Source organism: Corvus cornix, chromosome 26 (genome assembly GCF_000738735.6).
Source record: "Corvus cornix cornix isolate S_Up_H32 chromosome 26, ASM73873v5, whole genome shotgun sequence".
Classification (NCBI taxonomy): Eukaryota; Metazoa; Chordata; class Aves; order Passeriformes; family Corvidae; genus Corvus; species Corvus cornix.
The window spans coordinates 4009398-4024970 of record NC_046354.1 but is presented as its reverse complement, the minus strand read 5'-3'; the positions used below and the strand labels follow the sequence as shown (position 1 = coordinate 4024970).

The 15573-nt window shown below is 52.3% G+C and overlaps 1 protein-coding gene across 2 annotated transcripts; it reads left to right on the top strand.

Moving 5' to 3' along the window:
* The first annotated feature begins 5183 nt into the window (after positions 1 to 5183).
* AMPD1 (adenosine monophosphate deaminase 1) lies at positions 5184 to 15551 on the top strand. 2 transcript variants are annotated; one of them, XM_010404439.4, is made up of 16 exons: positions 5196 to 5269; positions 7072 to 7083; positions 8099 to 8273; positions 8779 to 8944; positions 10331 to 10493; positions 10693 to 10912; positions 11265 to 11394; positions 11682 to 11876; positions 12085 to 12216; positions 12298 to 12461; positions 12583 to 12709; positions 13125 to 13288; positions 13620 to 13740; positions 14183 to 14356; positions 14785 to 14895; positions 15311 to 15551. In XM_010404439.4, the coding sequence occupies exons 1-16, from the start codon at positions 5248 to 5250 to the stop codon at positions 15464 to 15466; spliced, it is 2232 nt and encodes a 743-aa protein (XP_010402741.2). In that variant the 5' UTR covers positions 5196 to 5247; the 3' UTR covers positions 15467 to 15551. The 2 variants fall into 2 exon arrangements, with proteins under 2 accessions (XP_019144364.2, XP_010402741.2); XM_019288819.3 differs by lacking the exon at positions 7072 to 7083 and having other exon boundaries at positions 5184 to 5269.
* Positions 15552 to 15573: the final 22 nt, after the last annotated feature.

Here is a 15573-nt window from a genome sequence, read left to right as displayed (position 1 = left end):
AACAGAGAGAGAAGAATGTTTTCCTTTTAATCTTGCTTCCTTCACTACTTACATCCTTCATTCTCTTCTGGGAATTAAGAGGCTCAGTCTGCATCACATTTTCTTTATCTGTGATAATCCTTATAAATACTTTTCTCAATTTATTTTAACTTAGACTGACGTGACACTGATAAGAATTAAACCCACAAAAATTTTAACATAAAATAATATTTTCCAGCACCATACACACAGTGGTGGGCAGAATTGTGGGGACCATTGGCTGTGGCTTGGATTCAGCATGTTTGATGTTGCCCAGAGAAGCTGTGGCTGCCCCATCCCTGGAAGTGTCCAAGGCCAGGTTGGAGCACCCTGAGGTAGTGGGAGGTGTCCCTGCCCATGGCAGGGGTGGCACTGGATGAGCTTTAAGGCCCCTTCCCACCCAAACCATCCCATGACTGATCTCATGCTGCAGGTTAAACGTGACAGAGCTGCCACCACTGCACAGCCAGGGCTGAGAAAGCTTTGTCAGGGAGAGTTTTCTGTGAAAGCCTTCCCTGTGGCAGGAGATGAGTGGCTGCTCCTGAAGAGATGTGTGACACATGGGTGCCCAGTTAATAAAAACACCCCTGGAAAATGACAAAAAGCTTTTGGGATGCACATCTGGTCACGTAGAGCAATGTGGAGTTTGTAAGGATGTTGAACGGTGACATTCTGTCATCCAGGTCTGTGGATGGGGTTTGATTTCTTGGGAAATGCAGGAGTTTGTTTCCTGGCAAGCAGGTTTGCTCAGAGCACAGCTGCCTGTGGCCATGGGAAGCCTCTGGCATTTGATGTTTGAAGGCTGTGTGGTCAGTCTGGAGAATTATTTGGATTCAGGTTCCTCACAGCAATGCTCCACACTGCCCAACATGCTCTGGGTGTCATTACAATGTACCAGCTGTAGCTCCAAAAGCTGGGAATTCTCAGAAACGTGTGGGAACTGACTGGAAAATGCATCTGCTTTCTCTTTGCTGTTCTCTTTCTCTTGGGCTCTATAGAACCTGAAAAGGGAAAAAGCCCTGGTGAGGATGGGTCTGTATTTATGCCATCTTTGGAACCTTTAGAAGGGTTTTTAGGATTTTTCCAGTTTTTAGGATGCTGCAGAGCTGATCTGCACGGGTGATACTCCCATCTCCATCAGTGTAGTTCCAAATCCAGCAAAAAATCAGGGTGTTGTACTAGTCAGGAGTGTGAACTGAATGGCTGTAATTTGTTTCAAGCTGTCTCACAGGGAACTCTGGGTTTGGTGGCAACCAAGAACTGGAAGGACAAAACCCTGTGAACTTTTGGGAAAATGACTTAGAAGATAAGCACAGAAGGTTTTGCACAAGACAGGTCCCTGGAAAAGATGTTTTAGTAGATTTGGTCCAAATATTGTTATTTAGAACAGCACAACTCTGCACTGGTGCCAAGCTGATTTCACTGTCCTGACTGGGCAGAACAGACATAAACAACTTTTGTGGTAAAATATTAAAAAAGGGTAAAGCTCTTGTTCAGAACTTCCAAGTGCCAATGACTGTGATAAATGTTGCTGTTGCTGTGGCTGAGCACAGCTCTCCAAGGAGCCAGTGGAACTCTGTGGTTGATTCTCTTTGTGTCCCCCCTCCGTGGTCTTGTTCAACTGCTCTGATCCTGTCCTTGTCCTTGGTAGGACTTTGGATTTAAACCAGGATGTTTAAGCTGCCGTAATTTTTAGTGCAGCTCAGACTTAGAATTGGATTTCAAGCAGCCTCAGGCCTGTGGGGGAAGGAGAGCAGTGGGAGTTTGAATCCCATTCTGAGCTGTCTGTGCTCCTCAAAAACCCCAAACCTTGAGTCTGCCTGTGTGTAACCCCCAGGATGGTTGGGAAATGTTGGGATCTGGACCTTTAACCCAAGGGCTAATTTGTTGTTACTTTGTTTAATTATTTGCTTTCAATAATGCATCTCTTTTGGTTTGAAGTAAATTATTTTGCTTCTTAAATAACTTTTTTAAAGAATAAACTTTGAATTCTTTGGTTGTTTTCTTTGGGTTCTGGGCATGGTATCCACGAGTGGGTTACAGAAAGTTTGTCACAGTGCTCTCTCTTTGTCTGTGGGGTGGGATTTACACCAGTTGCCACTTCTGTCATGGGGCATGGTCAGCTCTATCACAGATGTGCCCTAGAGCATCAATGAGCAGTGAGAGTGGCCTTGAGACCTGCCACAGGCTTGGTCCTGAGTCCAGTTAATGACTTCACCAACCTGTGCATCTTGCTACTGCTGAATGTCTGTTTGCAGTGGGGTCTCTCATGCTGACTTATATTAAAAAATGGAGAGGGAAGCTCCTTTGCTTGATATTCTGGTGGCAAAAACAGCTATTAAGTTACTGCTGTGCCCAAATCATGCTCTGTTAGGCTTTTAAATTGCTTGATCCAGTCTTCTAAAATACTTCCCTGTTGGCTTTCCTCCTGCAAGAAGGCAAATTGTGTCAGACCACACAGTAAGTAAATGTGCTTCAAGTGTATTTCTCCTCAGACGTTGTGTCAGGTATCTGAAACCTGGAGTCCAACCTGGGTTTTGTTCCAGGAATTTAAAAACAGACCCCCAGGAACAGGGGCATGCACCTCCTGCCACTGTAGCTCCAGCAGTCACTGCCTATTCCCAGAGGATTCACACCCTGAGCTCAGGTGGGTGCTAAAAACCCAAGGGTTTCTTGGCTTGCTGGGAAAGTTTCCCTGCGATGTCTTTGTTCCCTGCAACAACCTCCCTTGTTCCTACAAACAAGCTCCCTCCTGAGGAACTGATTTTGGTTGTGCCCTGGAACAGAGGCTGATTTCAGCAGCCCAGGGGGGATCTGTGCAGGGGATGACTGAGAGCAGCCTGGGGAGAGAAGAATTTGCTGAGAGTTTCCCCAGTGCTGGGTGAGTTGATCAAAGGCCCAGCACAGCCAGGAGTGCCCTGGGGAGATCCATGTTGTCCCCTCTCTGTTCATATTCCTCCTCTTCAGGATTTAAACCATTTTCTGGAAAATCTTGCCCCATGGCCTCTGTTTGGGCAGCTGCCCCTGTGCTGGGGATGCAAGGCCAGGCAAGCTGCAGAAGATCCTGCACAATAACCCAAGCTGCCAAATTCCTGCCAGGTCCAACCATTTTCCCTTGGCTGGACCTGGGTGGAACGAGGGCAGCTCAGAGGTGAAAGTGTGGGGTTTAGAGCCACTCCAAAGCCTCTGGGTGTGAATCATTCACTTTCCAGCTGAAAAAGAGGGGGAAGACAGGTTGGTTGTGTCAGTCCTTGAGTTTGCACAGGCCCTGGATCTAACTTTAGTACAGCGTGCCCAGGCTTTACTCAGATTTCCACCATGAGCCCACTCAAGCTGACCCTGTGATTAAAAGGGCTGAGGGATCAAGAGATGATCAAGATTCTTCTCTTGAGGAAGATGACCCCTGTATCTTAAAGGTTATTTTTGGTTTCAGATATGAATCCCAAGATATTGATGTATCCAGGAAGGTTAAGGGCGGATTTAGTCCTTGTGGGACAGCAAACAAGCAGGAGCCAGTTTTTATGGACCTTGAATGAAACAGTTAAACAATAATATGGTGTTGGAACTCAAACTCGGGGATGGGTGAGAACAAGAAGAATTCATCACCTGAAGAATTTATCAGCATGAGAGGAAGCATCCCTGGTGCTTCTCCTCTGCAGGGTGGAGGGAGGGAAATTTATATTCTTGGGGAATAACAGGGAAGTGGGGGTAAAATTCCCTAAATTCTGGAGAATTTCTCAGTTGTCACCCAGCATGTTCTGAAGTTGTGCCCATCAAATAGTGGGCACATCTCTTCCAGAGAGTTGCTGGATGCTCTGGAAATTATCTCAGCTGGAGATGCTGTGCCAGGTCTCAGCTCACCTCACTTCACTGGCTGTGCCACAAGATTCCCTATGGACAAAATCCATGGCTTGTTATTTCCAGCTCTGTATTTTATGCGGGTGACTCTCTCACCTATTCCAGCCTTTTTCTTGGACAAGACTTTTCCATAGCTCTCCCTGCAAAATGTGGCACAGGAGCCCCTTGGATGCACATGTAATTCCGAATAACGTCTGTTCCAGGTGGTTCTTCTGTTCCCTTCAATGCTATGACCAAAGCCACCCTCTAAAGCAGAGCCAGACTGTGCCCAAATGCTTTGTCCTGTTCCAGGGCAGTTTTTCAATGCCATCAAGAATCGAAGCACAAACAAACAGAGAAAGGCTCTGTTTCACATCAAAATTATTTTATCCTCCTGACCTCTTCAGCTCCACCACTTCCCACCAGGAATCTGAATAAGAAGCTCAGAGTTATCCAGGCAACACGCAGGACACAACAAATTCTGGCCTTTTTCTTCACACAGGAGGTGTTTTCCAGCTGCAGGTGAGATCTGAAGAAGGTTTGAGGACACCCTAAAGGAGTGTACAGCCCTCAAAGCCAATATGCTGGAAACAACCTGCTTAAAATGAAGCCAGGAGGTGCCTCCCAACCTGAGAGCTGCTCTGCCAGACCCAAGCCATGTGTGCAGCTGAAGGCAGGAGCTCCCTGACCCACCCTGGGCTGGACTGAGATCTGGTCTCTGTCAGATACACCTTGGTTATGGCTCACCACATACAGAGCTGATTGTCATAGCAACATTATGACACAAAACTTGATAAAGGCAGTTCCTGAAAAGCTCAGGAACAAACTGTGACTCTCTACACCTTCCTTTAATTTGTTGGATTCATCTGGGAAGAAGTGAGCCCTGTTGGTAAAATCCAGGCTTTCAAACAGACCCCTCCCTCAGGAAAAATCCCTGAACAGCTCAGGTGAGAGCATATGGTTTGTACCTATCCACAGCCCCTGCTCTGATTGGGGATTTTCGTTAAACCTTTGGTTCAGCACAGAAGGCATCAGGTTTAGTCTCTCTTAAAAGACTGACTTCCACAGACCACACCAGAAAGGTGCAGCTGCCCAGGAAAGCAGAAATCTGGCCAGACACCAGGAGACACTCCATAAAGTGTAAAATGCAAGCCTGACTTAAAGAAAAAGATTAATTAAATTTGAGTTCTGCTTTCACCTGCTTCAGGGCAAGTGGTTGTGGCTGCACTTTAAATAGTCCCACAGTTGATCTCCAGTCTCCTTTTAGAGTGGGAGAGTCTGATTACAGGGAAGGGAAAGCGGTAAAATTAGTGTTGGGCTGCCAGGCAGTCACTTGGCCCCTCGTGCTCGGGGACACTGGGGTGTTATTGAGGCTCTGCAAACGCTGCTACGATGTCCCGGGTGAGAATTCCAGGTAGGTCTGAAAGCCAAGTGTGAGCCAAGGAGCCACAGGGCAGGTTCCTCCCACAGCCTCGGAGATTTGGATGTGTGGTGTCCAGGGGACCTCACTGGGGCCTTCGGGCATTTTTCTTCCTGCTTGGAGATGTTTTTGGATAGTGCAGCAAAGAAATTGTGTTATTGTTTAAATCTTTCTATGCTTGTACTGAAGGAAAATATTGTCTCTCCTGCAGTGTAATGTGTCCTGTAATGACACCATTAAATCCCTGTGGAAAGGGTCAGAGGGACTTCAGGAATCTCTGGTCAACTTGGTGAAGCTCAGAAGATGTAGGGAGCTGCAACCCCGAGGGGATGGGAGTATGAGCTGGGCAGCAGGAGCAGGGCCAGCCAGGCTCTGCAGGACAGTGCAGAGGGACATGTGACAGGTGACTGCAGAGCCCTGAGTGATAACAGCACCAAACAGCCCTGATAGGAGCATGTTTGGAATTGCAGGGCTATGGTGTAAGAGACACTGCCCTAGCACATGAAGTTGGTGTTAAAGCCTGGCCCTGCACCGTCAGTGGGAGGTTGTGAACCTTCCTGAGTGTAATGTTCGTCCACTAGAGAGATGAAAGGTCAAACTAAGCATTTCTGGGATGATTAGCTGGCAAATGAATACATGGAGTCAGAATTGTGGAGTGTGTGTTCCGCAGGCTGGGCTTTGGGAAGTCAGCAGCTGGTGAGCTGTGATGCCAGAGCTCCAGCCTGAACTGCTGGCTCAGATGGAAAAGGCAGGGGCTGCACCCTCAGATGGTGCTGCCACCCTGTCTGACCAGCAGTGAGGAGCTGTGGGAGTGCAGAGTCTCAGCTGTGTGATCCTGTTAGGGAATAAGGGGAGATGTGACCACAGGGGGATGGAACTCGGCATCTCTGAAATGACCATCCATCCTGAGGGCCACAAAGGAGAGAGTCAAGGGCAAAAAATAGCCAAGCCTGGTGCTCAGAGTCACTGAAATATCTGCTTGCTTGGTCAGCAGGAGAAGGCTCTGCTGCCCTTCCTGTGTTCCTGCTGCATCCCTGCAGGTGCAGGGAGAGACCTTCCAGGCCAGCTCAGTTGCAGCACAGGACTGGTACCCGTCAGTCTCTGGTGGTGTGGAGTGAGGTGATCTGGGTTCTAGAAAATGCTCCCCCTTGGGCTCTGCAGGGAAAGCAGAGACTGCGTCGGGCAGAAGCTGTGCCAGAGCCTTGGGTGAGATGTAACTGCAGTGGGGTTTGGTTCCATGCTGAGGCACCACTGAGGCTCCGTTGTGGGACAGGCAACACAGAACTTCCATCTTGGCATTCCTCAAAGTGACAACTTCTTCTCTGCCTTTCTTATTTTTCTTTCAGTACCTAAAGGGGCTACAAGAAGGCTGGAGGGACTTCGCACAAGGGCAGGGAATGACAGACAAGGGGGAATGGTTTTAAGCCAAAGGAGGGTGGGATATTGGGAAGGAATTCCTCTCTGTGAGGGTGGGAAGGCCCTGGCACGGGGTGCCCAGAGAAGCTGTGGCTGCCCCATCCCTGGAAGTGTTCAAGGCCAGGTTGGATGGGGCTTGGAGCAGCCTGGGATAATGGAAGGTGTCCCTGCCCATCAGATGAGCTTTAAGGTCCCTTCCAACCCAAACCATTCTGGGATTCTATGATTCTTTTGTAAGTGGAAGGCATGGAAGGCTTTGGCTAAACTTGTACTTTGCTAATCCCTTTTTAATGACTGATGAGATGATAAGGCAAAAAGGCTCCAACTTTGAGGGGCTGATCACAACAGCTTTTATTTTGTCTCTGTTTTGTCTCAAACAGCAGAACATAAAGGTGAGTATTGCTGGGTTTCTCTATGCTCTGCTGTGTTACTGCCTGGACATGATCACTGGAACCAAGCAGCGGTTACGTGATCATGGTGATCCTTCAGCAGCTGGAGAAATGCTATTTCCTGGCAGTGCCAGCTCTGCCCCTCGGTGTTACACAGAATGCTCCCACCATTTGGTCCTTTGATACAGCACCAAAATATGCAATTTGTTAAATACCCTCCTGGCACCCTGAGTGCTGTGAGAACCCTCTGTCCGTTCTGCTTTGGTCCTCACCTGTGACCATGTCCTGTGTGACACTCGATGGTGAGGTCCAACCTTGGGCACTGATCCTCGCCCTGCTTCGTGTTGAGCTACCAAAACCTGCTGCCAGTGCCCCTGTGCTGCCATGCAAATAGCTGCTTCTGGGAGACGCTGCCAGCAGAACCCTTGGGTTCTTGTTTTATGGTGTTTTGTTGGCAGTGGAAGGGTTTTTAACCTTCCTTGTCCTCCTCCATAAAGCTCCAGCCTGTGTCAATGGAGACTTCGGCACCTTTGCAGCACGATGCACGTGGTGGGCTGGGGAGTGCCCAGCTCCCTGCACTGGGTTGGTGGGAGCTGAGTGCTTGGGCTGCCAGCTCTGCCCCCTCCATCCACACCTCTGTCTTCCCCCTGACTGCTGCAGCAAGTGGATTTCAGGCTCCCTGGAGCTGTAAGGGCTCTGCCAATTTTCCCCTCTTCCCCCCAGTGCATGCTCCCATAACTGCCCTTCCCAAGGACCTGCTGCTCTCTGGGCCTTTGGGCAGCACTCTTGGGCTGTATTTACTATTCCTGCTGTACTGGGGATATCAAGGGATGTCTCCAGCCCACCAGGTGTGGCCTGGCCTTGCTGGAAATTTGGGAGGTGGCTCAGAGTCTTCTCTGGGGTGTGGGGGCCATGAGGAAATGGCAGCTGAGCACGGAGCTGCCTGCAAGGGGCACCTGCCTGTTCCAGTGGCTGGGAATCACCTCCCTGTGGGACACTGAACTCCTGCTCCTTGCAGAGATGGACGAGTCCATGCGCTCCTTCGCCGAGAAGGTCTTTGCCTCCGAGGTGAAGGATGAGGAGGTCAGGGGAGAAATCTCTCATTTTGATGTGGAAGATATCTGCCCCATCTCCCGCCAGGAAATGACACTGCACATGATGCTCCAGGAGACCAGTGCCATGGTGGAAAAGCGGTGAGTTCCCGGGAGCCTGGGCAAGGAGAGGAGCACAGCCTGCAGCCCCTGGCCAGAGCAAACAGGGGGGATGTAAATCAAGGCCCTTGGGCCCAGCTCACCACACCTATGGAATAAATCCTTGATAATCCCAGGGCATCTGTCAGGTACTCCAGGATTTCCTCTCCAATTGTTCCCACTGTTGGACAGAAAGAAACCCTTGGCCTGTTCCCTCAGTGTCAGCACAGCAATAGCCACAGAGCTGTTGGGGAGGGAGACTTGGGGACTCTGGAAAGATGCAACTTCCAAAGCCTGTGGCTATTTTGTGTGCTGTGGGCTGTGCTTCTGGCAGCATCCGTTTAAGGTGCTCAGAAATCACTGGTCGGCTGATTCATGTTGTGCTCAGAAATCACCAGTGAGTTGATTCGTGTTGTGCACAGATAGAACATGGCTGTGGGAAGTCCCTGGCCCTGCACCTGTGTGTGACCATGGAATGGGGCTGTTTGCCTGAGCCTTTCCTCCGTAGCAGGAAGAAGCTGATCCACCAGAAGACGATTGCGCTGGCAGTGTCTGTGGCTCCCAGGTCTGTGCCCAGCCAGGCTGCCACTGATGAGGCCAACTCCACCTGCCCCCAGTACCAGACTGTGCCCGACTTCCAGCGGGTGCAGATCACTGGGGATTATGCCTCTGGGGTAGGTACTTCCATGGCTGCTCCCTTCCCATGCTGGTTGCCCCCTCTGGTCCCTGCCTGTCCCTCAGCAGTGCCCACTGACACAGGAGTCTGTACCAGCTGCAATGGGGAGGGTGTCTCCCAGCTCAGTCTGTGCCTCACAAGCATCTGGGAGTGCCCTGCTGCATCCCTGGAGGATCCAGAGCTGAATTCCTTAGCAGCAGCCGTGGGGTGCTGCATGTTTCCCATGGGATTCTCCAGGGCGGGCCTGGCAGGGCGGGCTGTGCTCACTCTGTCACATCCTCTCTGCTTGCTCACAGCTCTGTCTGTCTGAGGTCTGTGCACATCCAAGCATCCCAGAATGGCTGAGGGAGGTCACCAAGCCTCTGGCACAGGCAGGGTCACCCAGAGCCATTTGACCAGGACTGTTATCACATCCTATGCTAATCCTGCCTCACTCTCCTCCTCAGCCTCCTATTACATTTGTGATGCTTCTAAGAACCTGCTGGAGGGTTGCTCAGCCTGGAGCTGCATAGCAGAGGGGATCTGGAAATCCCTCCCTGCTCAGGCACTCAGCATGTTCCCCCTGCCATGACTGTCCTAGCTGGGAGTGCTCCACTCCAGCCTCTTCTGACTGCCCAAAACACTTGTTTGTGCAGTAAATCAAAAACCCTGTGTCAGTGTATGTTGTTGTTCCTACTTCAGTTTCAGCCTGGGCTCCAAAAATAGCTTTAATGTTTTGCCCAGGCCTGGCTTCCATTTCAGGGCCAATTACTGATTGCAGTGAGGAATGTAAGAGGGGGTGACATTAGAATTCACTGGTTCTGGCACCAGGAACTTTCCTTTGCCATGCCTGGGTCTCTGCCTATCATCCCTTCCTTGCCCTGCTCAGGCAGAGCAGCGGGACATTGATATGGTATGATTTATGATATGATGAGATAGATACGATATGATGAGATAGATATGATATGATATGATGATATGATTGATATGATATGACAAGAAAGTTGGAGAGGGACTTTTTACAAGAGCATGTAGTGACAGGTCAAGGGGAATGGCTTCCCAGTGCCAGAGGGCAGGGTTAGATGGGATATTGGGAAGGAATTGTTCCCTGTGAGGGTGGGGAGGCCCTGACACAGGGTGCCCAGAGAAGCTGTGGCTGCCCCATCCCTGGAAGTGTCCCAGGCCAGGATGGACAGGGCTGGGAGCAGCCTGGGATAATGGAAAGTGTCCCTGCCCATGGCAAAGGCTGGAACAAGATGGTGTTTAGGATCCATTCCAGCCCAAACCATTTTTTGACATTTACCTTGCTGTGACCAAAATCTCCCTCCACCTGGGTGCACCAGGGTGTCTCTTGGACACCCGTGTTCCAGCTGTGTAGCTGCCTTCAGCAACAACTCTCTCGCAGGTGACAGTGGAAGATTTTGAAGTGGTGTGCCGAGGTCTGTACCGGGCGCTGTGCATCCGGGAGAAGCACATGCAGCAGTCGGTGCAGAGGTTCCCCAAGACGCCCTCGCAGTACCTGCGTGCCATCGAGGGCGAGCCCTGGAAACCCAGTGACATCGGCCCAGGTACCTCCAGGCACCCCAGGGGCTTCTTCTGGCTTCAGTACGGGGCAGGGCTCAGGAAAGGGCTGTGGAAGGCACTTGCCCAGGCCTCCTCCTAGGTGTCACAGTGGTGGGGTGCCCCTCCTGCTGCGTGCGGTGGGGGAGCAAGGCAGGCCTGGGAGGTTTGGGCCGGCAGCCTTATAGAATTCTCCTTTTGGTGCAGTGTTCACCCCGCCAATGAAGGATGGACAGGATCCCTTCGACACTGGGAATCTCCCCGAGGACCTGGGATACCATGTCCAGATGAAGGATGGGATAGTTTATGTCTATGCAGACAAGGCAGCGGCTGAGAGAAATGAGCCAAAGGACCTGCCCTACCCCAGCCTCGAGCACTTCATGGATGACATGAACTTCCTCTTGGTCCTGATTGCACAGGGGCCTGTGTAAGTGCACAACCCACCAGGTCCTGCCTCAGTGGGCAGAGGGAGGTCAGGGCAGCCCCCTCCCTGTCCTGGGAAGAGGGAGGAACCTGCTGATGACACACCTGGCTGCCCAAGTGTCCTTGGCCCTTGTCAGCCCTCTTGACTTGTGTCTTAAGCAAAGCAGCACTCAGGGATTGGAGACAGGACCTGCAGGTAAGCTCCCAGCTGGCCAGAGCTCTGTAATAGAGCCAGGGGAGGCACCTTAGGGAAGCAGGGCTGGGCAGCATAAAGCTCCTCCACCCCAGGCAGAATCTGTGTCCCTGTGTCAAGGGGTAAGGAGCCCAGTGATTGTTCTGCCCTTTGCTCTCACCAGGAAGACCTACGCTCACCGGCGCCTCAAGTTCCTCTCATCCAAATTCCAAGTGCACGAAATGCTCAATGAGATGGAGGAGATGAAGGAGCTGAAGAACAACCCCCACCGGGACTTCTACAACTGCAGAAAGGTAAAGGGCAAGGCTTAGAGCCCCAGGGACCCTGGAGAGGAGCTGTCACAGTGCCTGTCCCTCCCCAGGAACTGGATGTTGGAGTCCCTGTCTGTAGCAGCAGCATTGCTCCTGTGAATGGGAATGTGCTCCCTGTGATGCTCTTGGCAAAGCTGTGCCCTCTGGTTGTGTTCACCTGCTGAGCTGAGCCCTGCTCCCCACACAACATGCTCACCTGAGGGGTCTGTTTACCTCCCTGGGATGGTACCCCAGCATCCCAACTTGAAGCTGTCCCTCTGTTGTCCCAGGTGGACACACACATCCATGCTGCAGCCTGCATGAACCAGAAGCACCTTCTGCGTTTCATCAAGAAATCCTACCATGTGGATGCCAACCGCGTGGTCTACAATGCCAAGGGCAAACAGCTCACCCTGAAACAGCTTTTCCAGCAGCTCAACCTGCACCCCTATGACCTGACAGTGGATTCCCTGGATGTTCATGCTGTAAGTGGTCAGACATCTACTGTAAGATCACTCTTGGGCCACTCTTGCCCCCCACGGCTTTTTCCTGTGCAGCCACACATGTTGTGTGCATTAACATTTGTGTGAGGGTACGGCAGCTCCTGGCTTTCCCATTTTGGGTGGTTTGGCTCAGTCCCTGCTCCCTGCCAAACTGTGAGGGCAGTATTTGAGCCTGATCTCCCTGCTCCAGGGCCGGCAGACATTCCAGCGCTTTGACAAGTTCAATGACAAGTACAACCCCGTGGGGGCCAGCGAGCTGCGGGACCTCTATCTGAAGACAGAGAACGCCATCAACGGCGAGTATTTTGCTACCATCATCAAGGTATGGACAGAGGGGAGGAGAACAGGGTGAAGCTGTGGTGCTGCTGTGGCTTCCCTTGCCATGGTGTGCTCTGGTTTGCAGGAGGTTGGCTCTGACCTGGAGGATGCCAAGTACCAGCACACGGAGCCCCGGCTCTCGATCTACGGGCGGTCGCCTGAGGAGTGGGCCAACCTGGCCAAGTGGTTCAACACCCACCGGGTCTATTCCCCCAACATGAAGTGGATGATCCAAGTCCCCAGGATTTAGTACGTGCTGTGGGGCTGAGGGAGCACTGTGCCTTACAGATCCCTCATCCCTGAAAGGGTTTGGGGACAGTGGGCCATGTTGTCCCTCTGGTTACCAACTAATCCCTGTTTCTGTCCACAGTGATGTGTTCAGGTCTAAGAATTTCCTCCCCCACTTTGGGAAAATGCTGGAAAACATATTTGTTCCTGTGTTTGAGGCAACTGTCAATCCCCAAGCCCACAAAGAGCTGAGTGTCTTTCTACGCCACGTGAGTGTCACCTGCTGATGTTGTCAGGTGTGGGGAGAACTGGCATTCCTGTTTGTGCACAAGAAATGGGGTATTGGCCCTGACATGGAAAATGGCATCAGTTGGCTCGTGGTCCTTCTGCCTCATTCTGGGAAGGCCAGAAGTGCAGGGAGGGGTCAGACTCCCTGGGCTGGCTGCTGTGGTGCTGAGAATTGCTGCCCACTCACCTCCTGGAGAGGTGTGAGCTTTATTCCCAGTCCTGGACAGTGCTTGGGGGGTTGTGAGGAGTGAGGTCTGCAGCCTTCCCCAACCCTGCCCTCGGGGAGCACAGGGGTACAGCTGGGCTCTGGTGAGCTGTGGTGGGGCCGAGTGAACCCACCTGGGCATGATGAGGTGCAGAGTGTGAGATGCACTTTTTTGTTCCCTTGCCAAGCAGATCACGGGCTTTGACAGCGTGGATGATGAATCCAAGCACAGTGGACACATGTTCAGCACTAAAAGCCCAAAGCCAGAGGAGTGGACTTCTCAGAAGAACCCATCCTATACCTACTACATCTACTACATGTATGCCAACATCCTGGTGCTAAACAACCTGCGCAGGTGAGGCCTGGGATCTGCCAAGGGGCTGCCTCGGTTCTTTGACTGTTGGTGTGGAAGAAGTGGGGCTCTCCTCGCTCTGTATGTGGAGCATCATGTCCCAGAGCAATCCAAATACCCCTCAGTAGGAAATGTGATGGACTGGGGGGAAAGCTTAGGGATTGCAGAGACACATCTATTGCATGCACAGAGGAGAAATGAGAATGAGCAACATGCTCCTAGGTCAAGCTGGATTCTTGGGGACTCATGGTAGGGGCAGAGCTGGGCCTGAAGTCGGGTCCAGCCACCCAACCCTGCCGTTTGCCTGCTCTGAGTGCTCCTTCCCTGTGCCCAGGCAGCGTGGGATGAACACGTTCCTGTTCCGCCCGCACTGCGGCGAGGCCGGGGCCATCACACACTTGCTGGCAGCCTTCATGACAGCAGATAACATCTCCCACGGGCTCAACCTCAAGAAGGTATGAGGAGCAGGCTGCCAGGAGCAGCCCAAGCACGGCAGAGCAGAAGTGCTCACAGCTGCCTCCATGTAGCTGGCAGTTACGTGTGCCTCTGCTTCATGCTGACACATCCTGGCTTCAGGCAGATGTCAAATGGTTCTCTGGGTTTCTCCAGGCATGTTTGGGGGTGCAGCTGAGAAATGTATTAGATTTTGGGGGGTTTAGCCTCACAGACCCATCATAGAATATCTTTGTTATCACTGGAGCCAGCTGAGTTCTGGTATCAGACAGCTCCTTGGCCTCTTGTGTTCCTTGGCCTGAAGGATTGATTGCTGGCTTGCCCATCTCCTTCCCTGCACACAATTCCGTGGCTGAGGGCTGGCCTGATCTGAGGAGTGACCTTGGAGAGGTGGAAGGTGCAGCAACTTTATCCCTAATGTGGTACCTCTGCTCATCTTTGCAGAGCCCGGTGCTGCAGTATCTGTACTTCCTCGCCCAAATTCCCATTGCCATGTCCCCACTCAGCAACAACAGCCTCTTCCTGGAGTACGCCAAGAATCCCTTGCTTGACTTCCACCAGAAAGGGCTGATGGTGTCCCTTTCTACAGATGACCCCATGCAGTTTCACTACACCAAGGTACAGTGTGAGCTGAGCACTGGGGCTGGGACTGTGGGGCTGGGACTGTGGGGCTGGGACTGTGTGGGCCCCAGTTTTTTTTGGAAGCCAGTGGCACTTGCAGAGGGTGCAGCATATGCTGAGCCATCTCCCCCTCCACCAGCAGAGGTTCAGGTGGGATATTAGGAAAAAATTCTTCACTGAAGCAGGGGTCAAGCATCAGAACAGGCTGCCCAGGGCAGTGGTGCCTGGAAGTTTTCAAAATATGAGAACATGTGGCACTTTGTGATATGGTTTAGTGGGCATGGGAGTGTTGACTGAAGGTTGGACTTGATCTTGGAGAACTTTTCCAACTCCAATGATTCAGTGGTTCTGTGAGGTCTGGGACAGCTGCTGCAGAGCATGGGCTGTGCTGGCAGAGGCTGCTGACCCCTAACCCTGTGCTGCAGGAGCCCCTCATGGAGGAGTATGCCATCGCCGCCCAGGTGTTCAAGCTCAGCACCTGTGACATGTGTGAGATCGCCAGGAACAGCGTCCTGCAGTGCGGCCTGTCCCACGAGGTGGGTGTCCTGTCCCACGAGGGGTGTCCTGCAGTGTGGCCTGTCCCACAAGCTGGGTGTTCTGCAGTGTCTCATATCCCATGAGGTGTGTCCTGTTCCATGAAGTGGTGTCCTGCAGTATGTCCTGTCCCATGAGGTGTGTCCTGTGCCGCAACCTGGGTGTCCTGTCCCACACGGTGTGTGTCCTGCAGTGTGTCCTGTCCCATGAGGTGTGTCCTGTCCCATGAAGATGGTGTCCTGTCCCACGAGGTGTGTGTCCTGCAGTGTGTCCTGTCCCACGATTTCTGTTTCCTTCTGGGGTGCTCCTGCTCACGGCCTGACAACGGCGACCAGTTCCGCCCATGGGCTTAGCGCTTCCCTCGGGCGCTGCCAGCGGGCGTTCTGAGGTCGGTACCGCTGTCTTTGCCTCTGGCAGGAGAAAGTGAAGTTTCTGGGTGAAAACTACCGGGAAGACGGGCCCGAAGGCAACGACATCCGGAAGACGAACGTGGCCCAGATCCGCGTGGCCTATCGCTACGAGACCTGGTGCTACGAGCTCAACCTCATCGCCGAGGGGCTGAAGAACGAATAGGCGGGGGCCGGACTGCGGGGTCGAGGCAGCGCCGGGGCCGTGCCGGACTCTGAGGGCGCCGGGGCAGCGCAGTAAAACCCCCTCTGTGAAGCGGCTCCGAGCGGCCT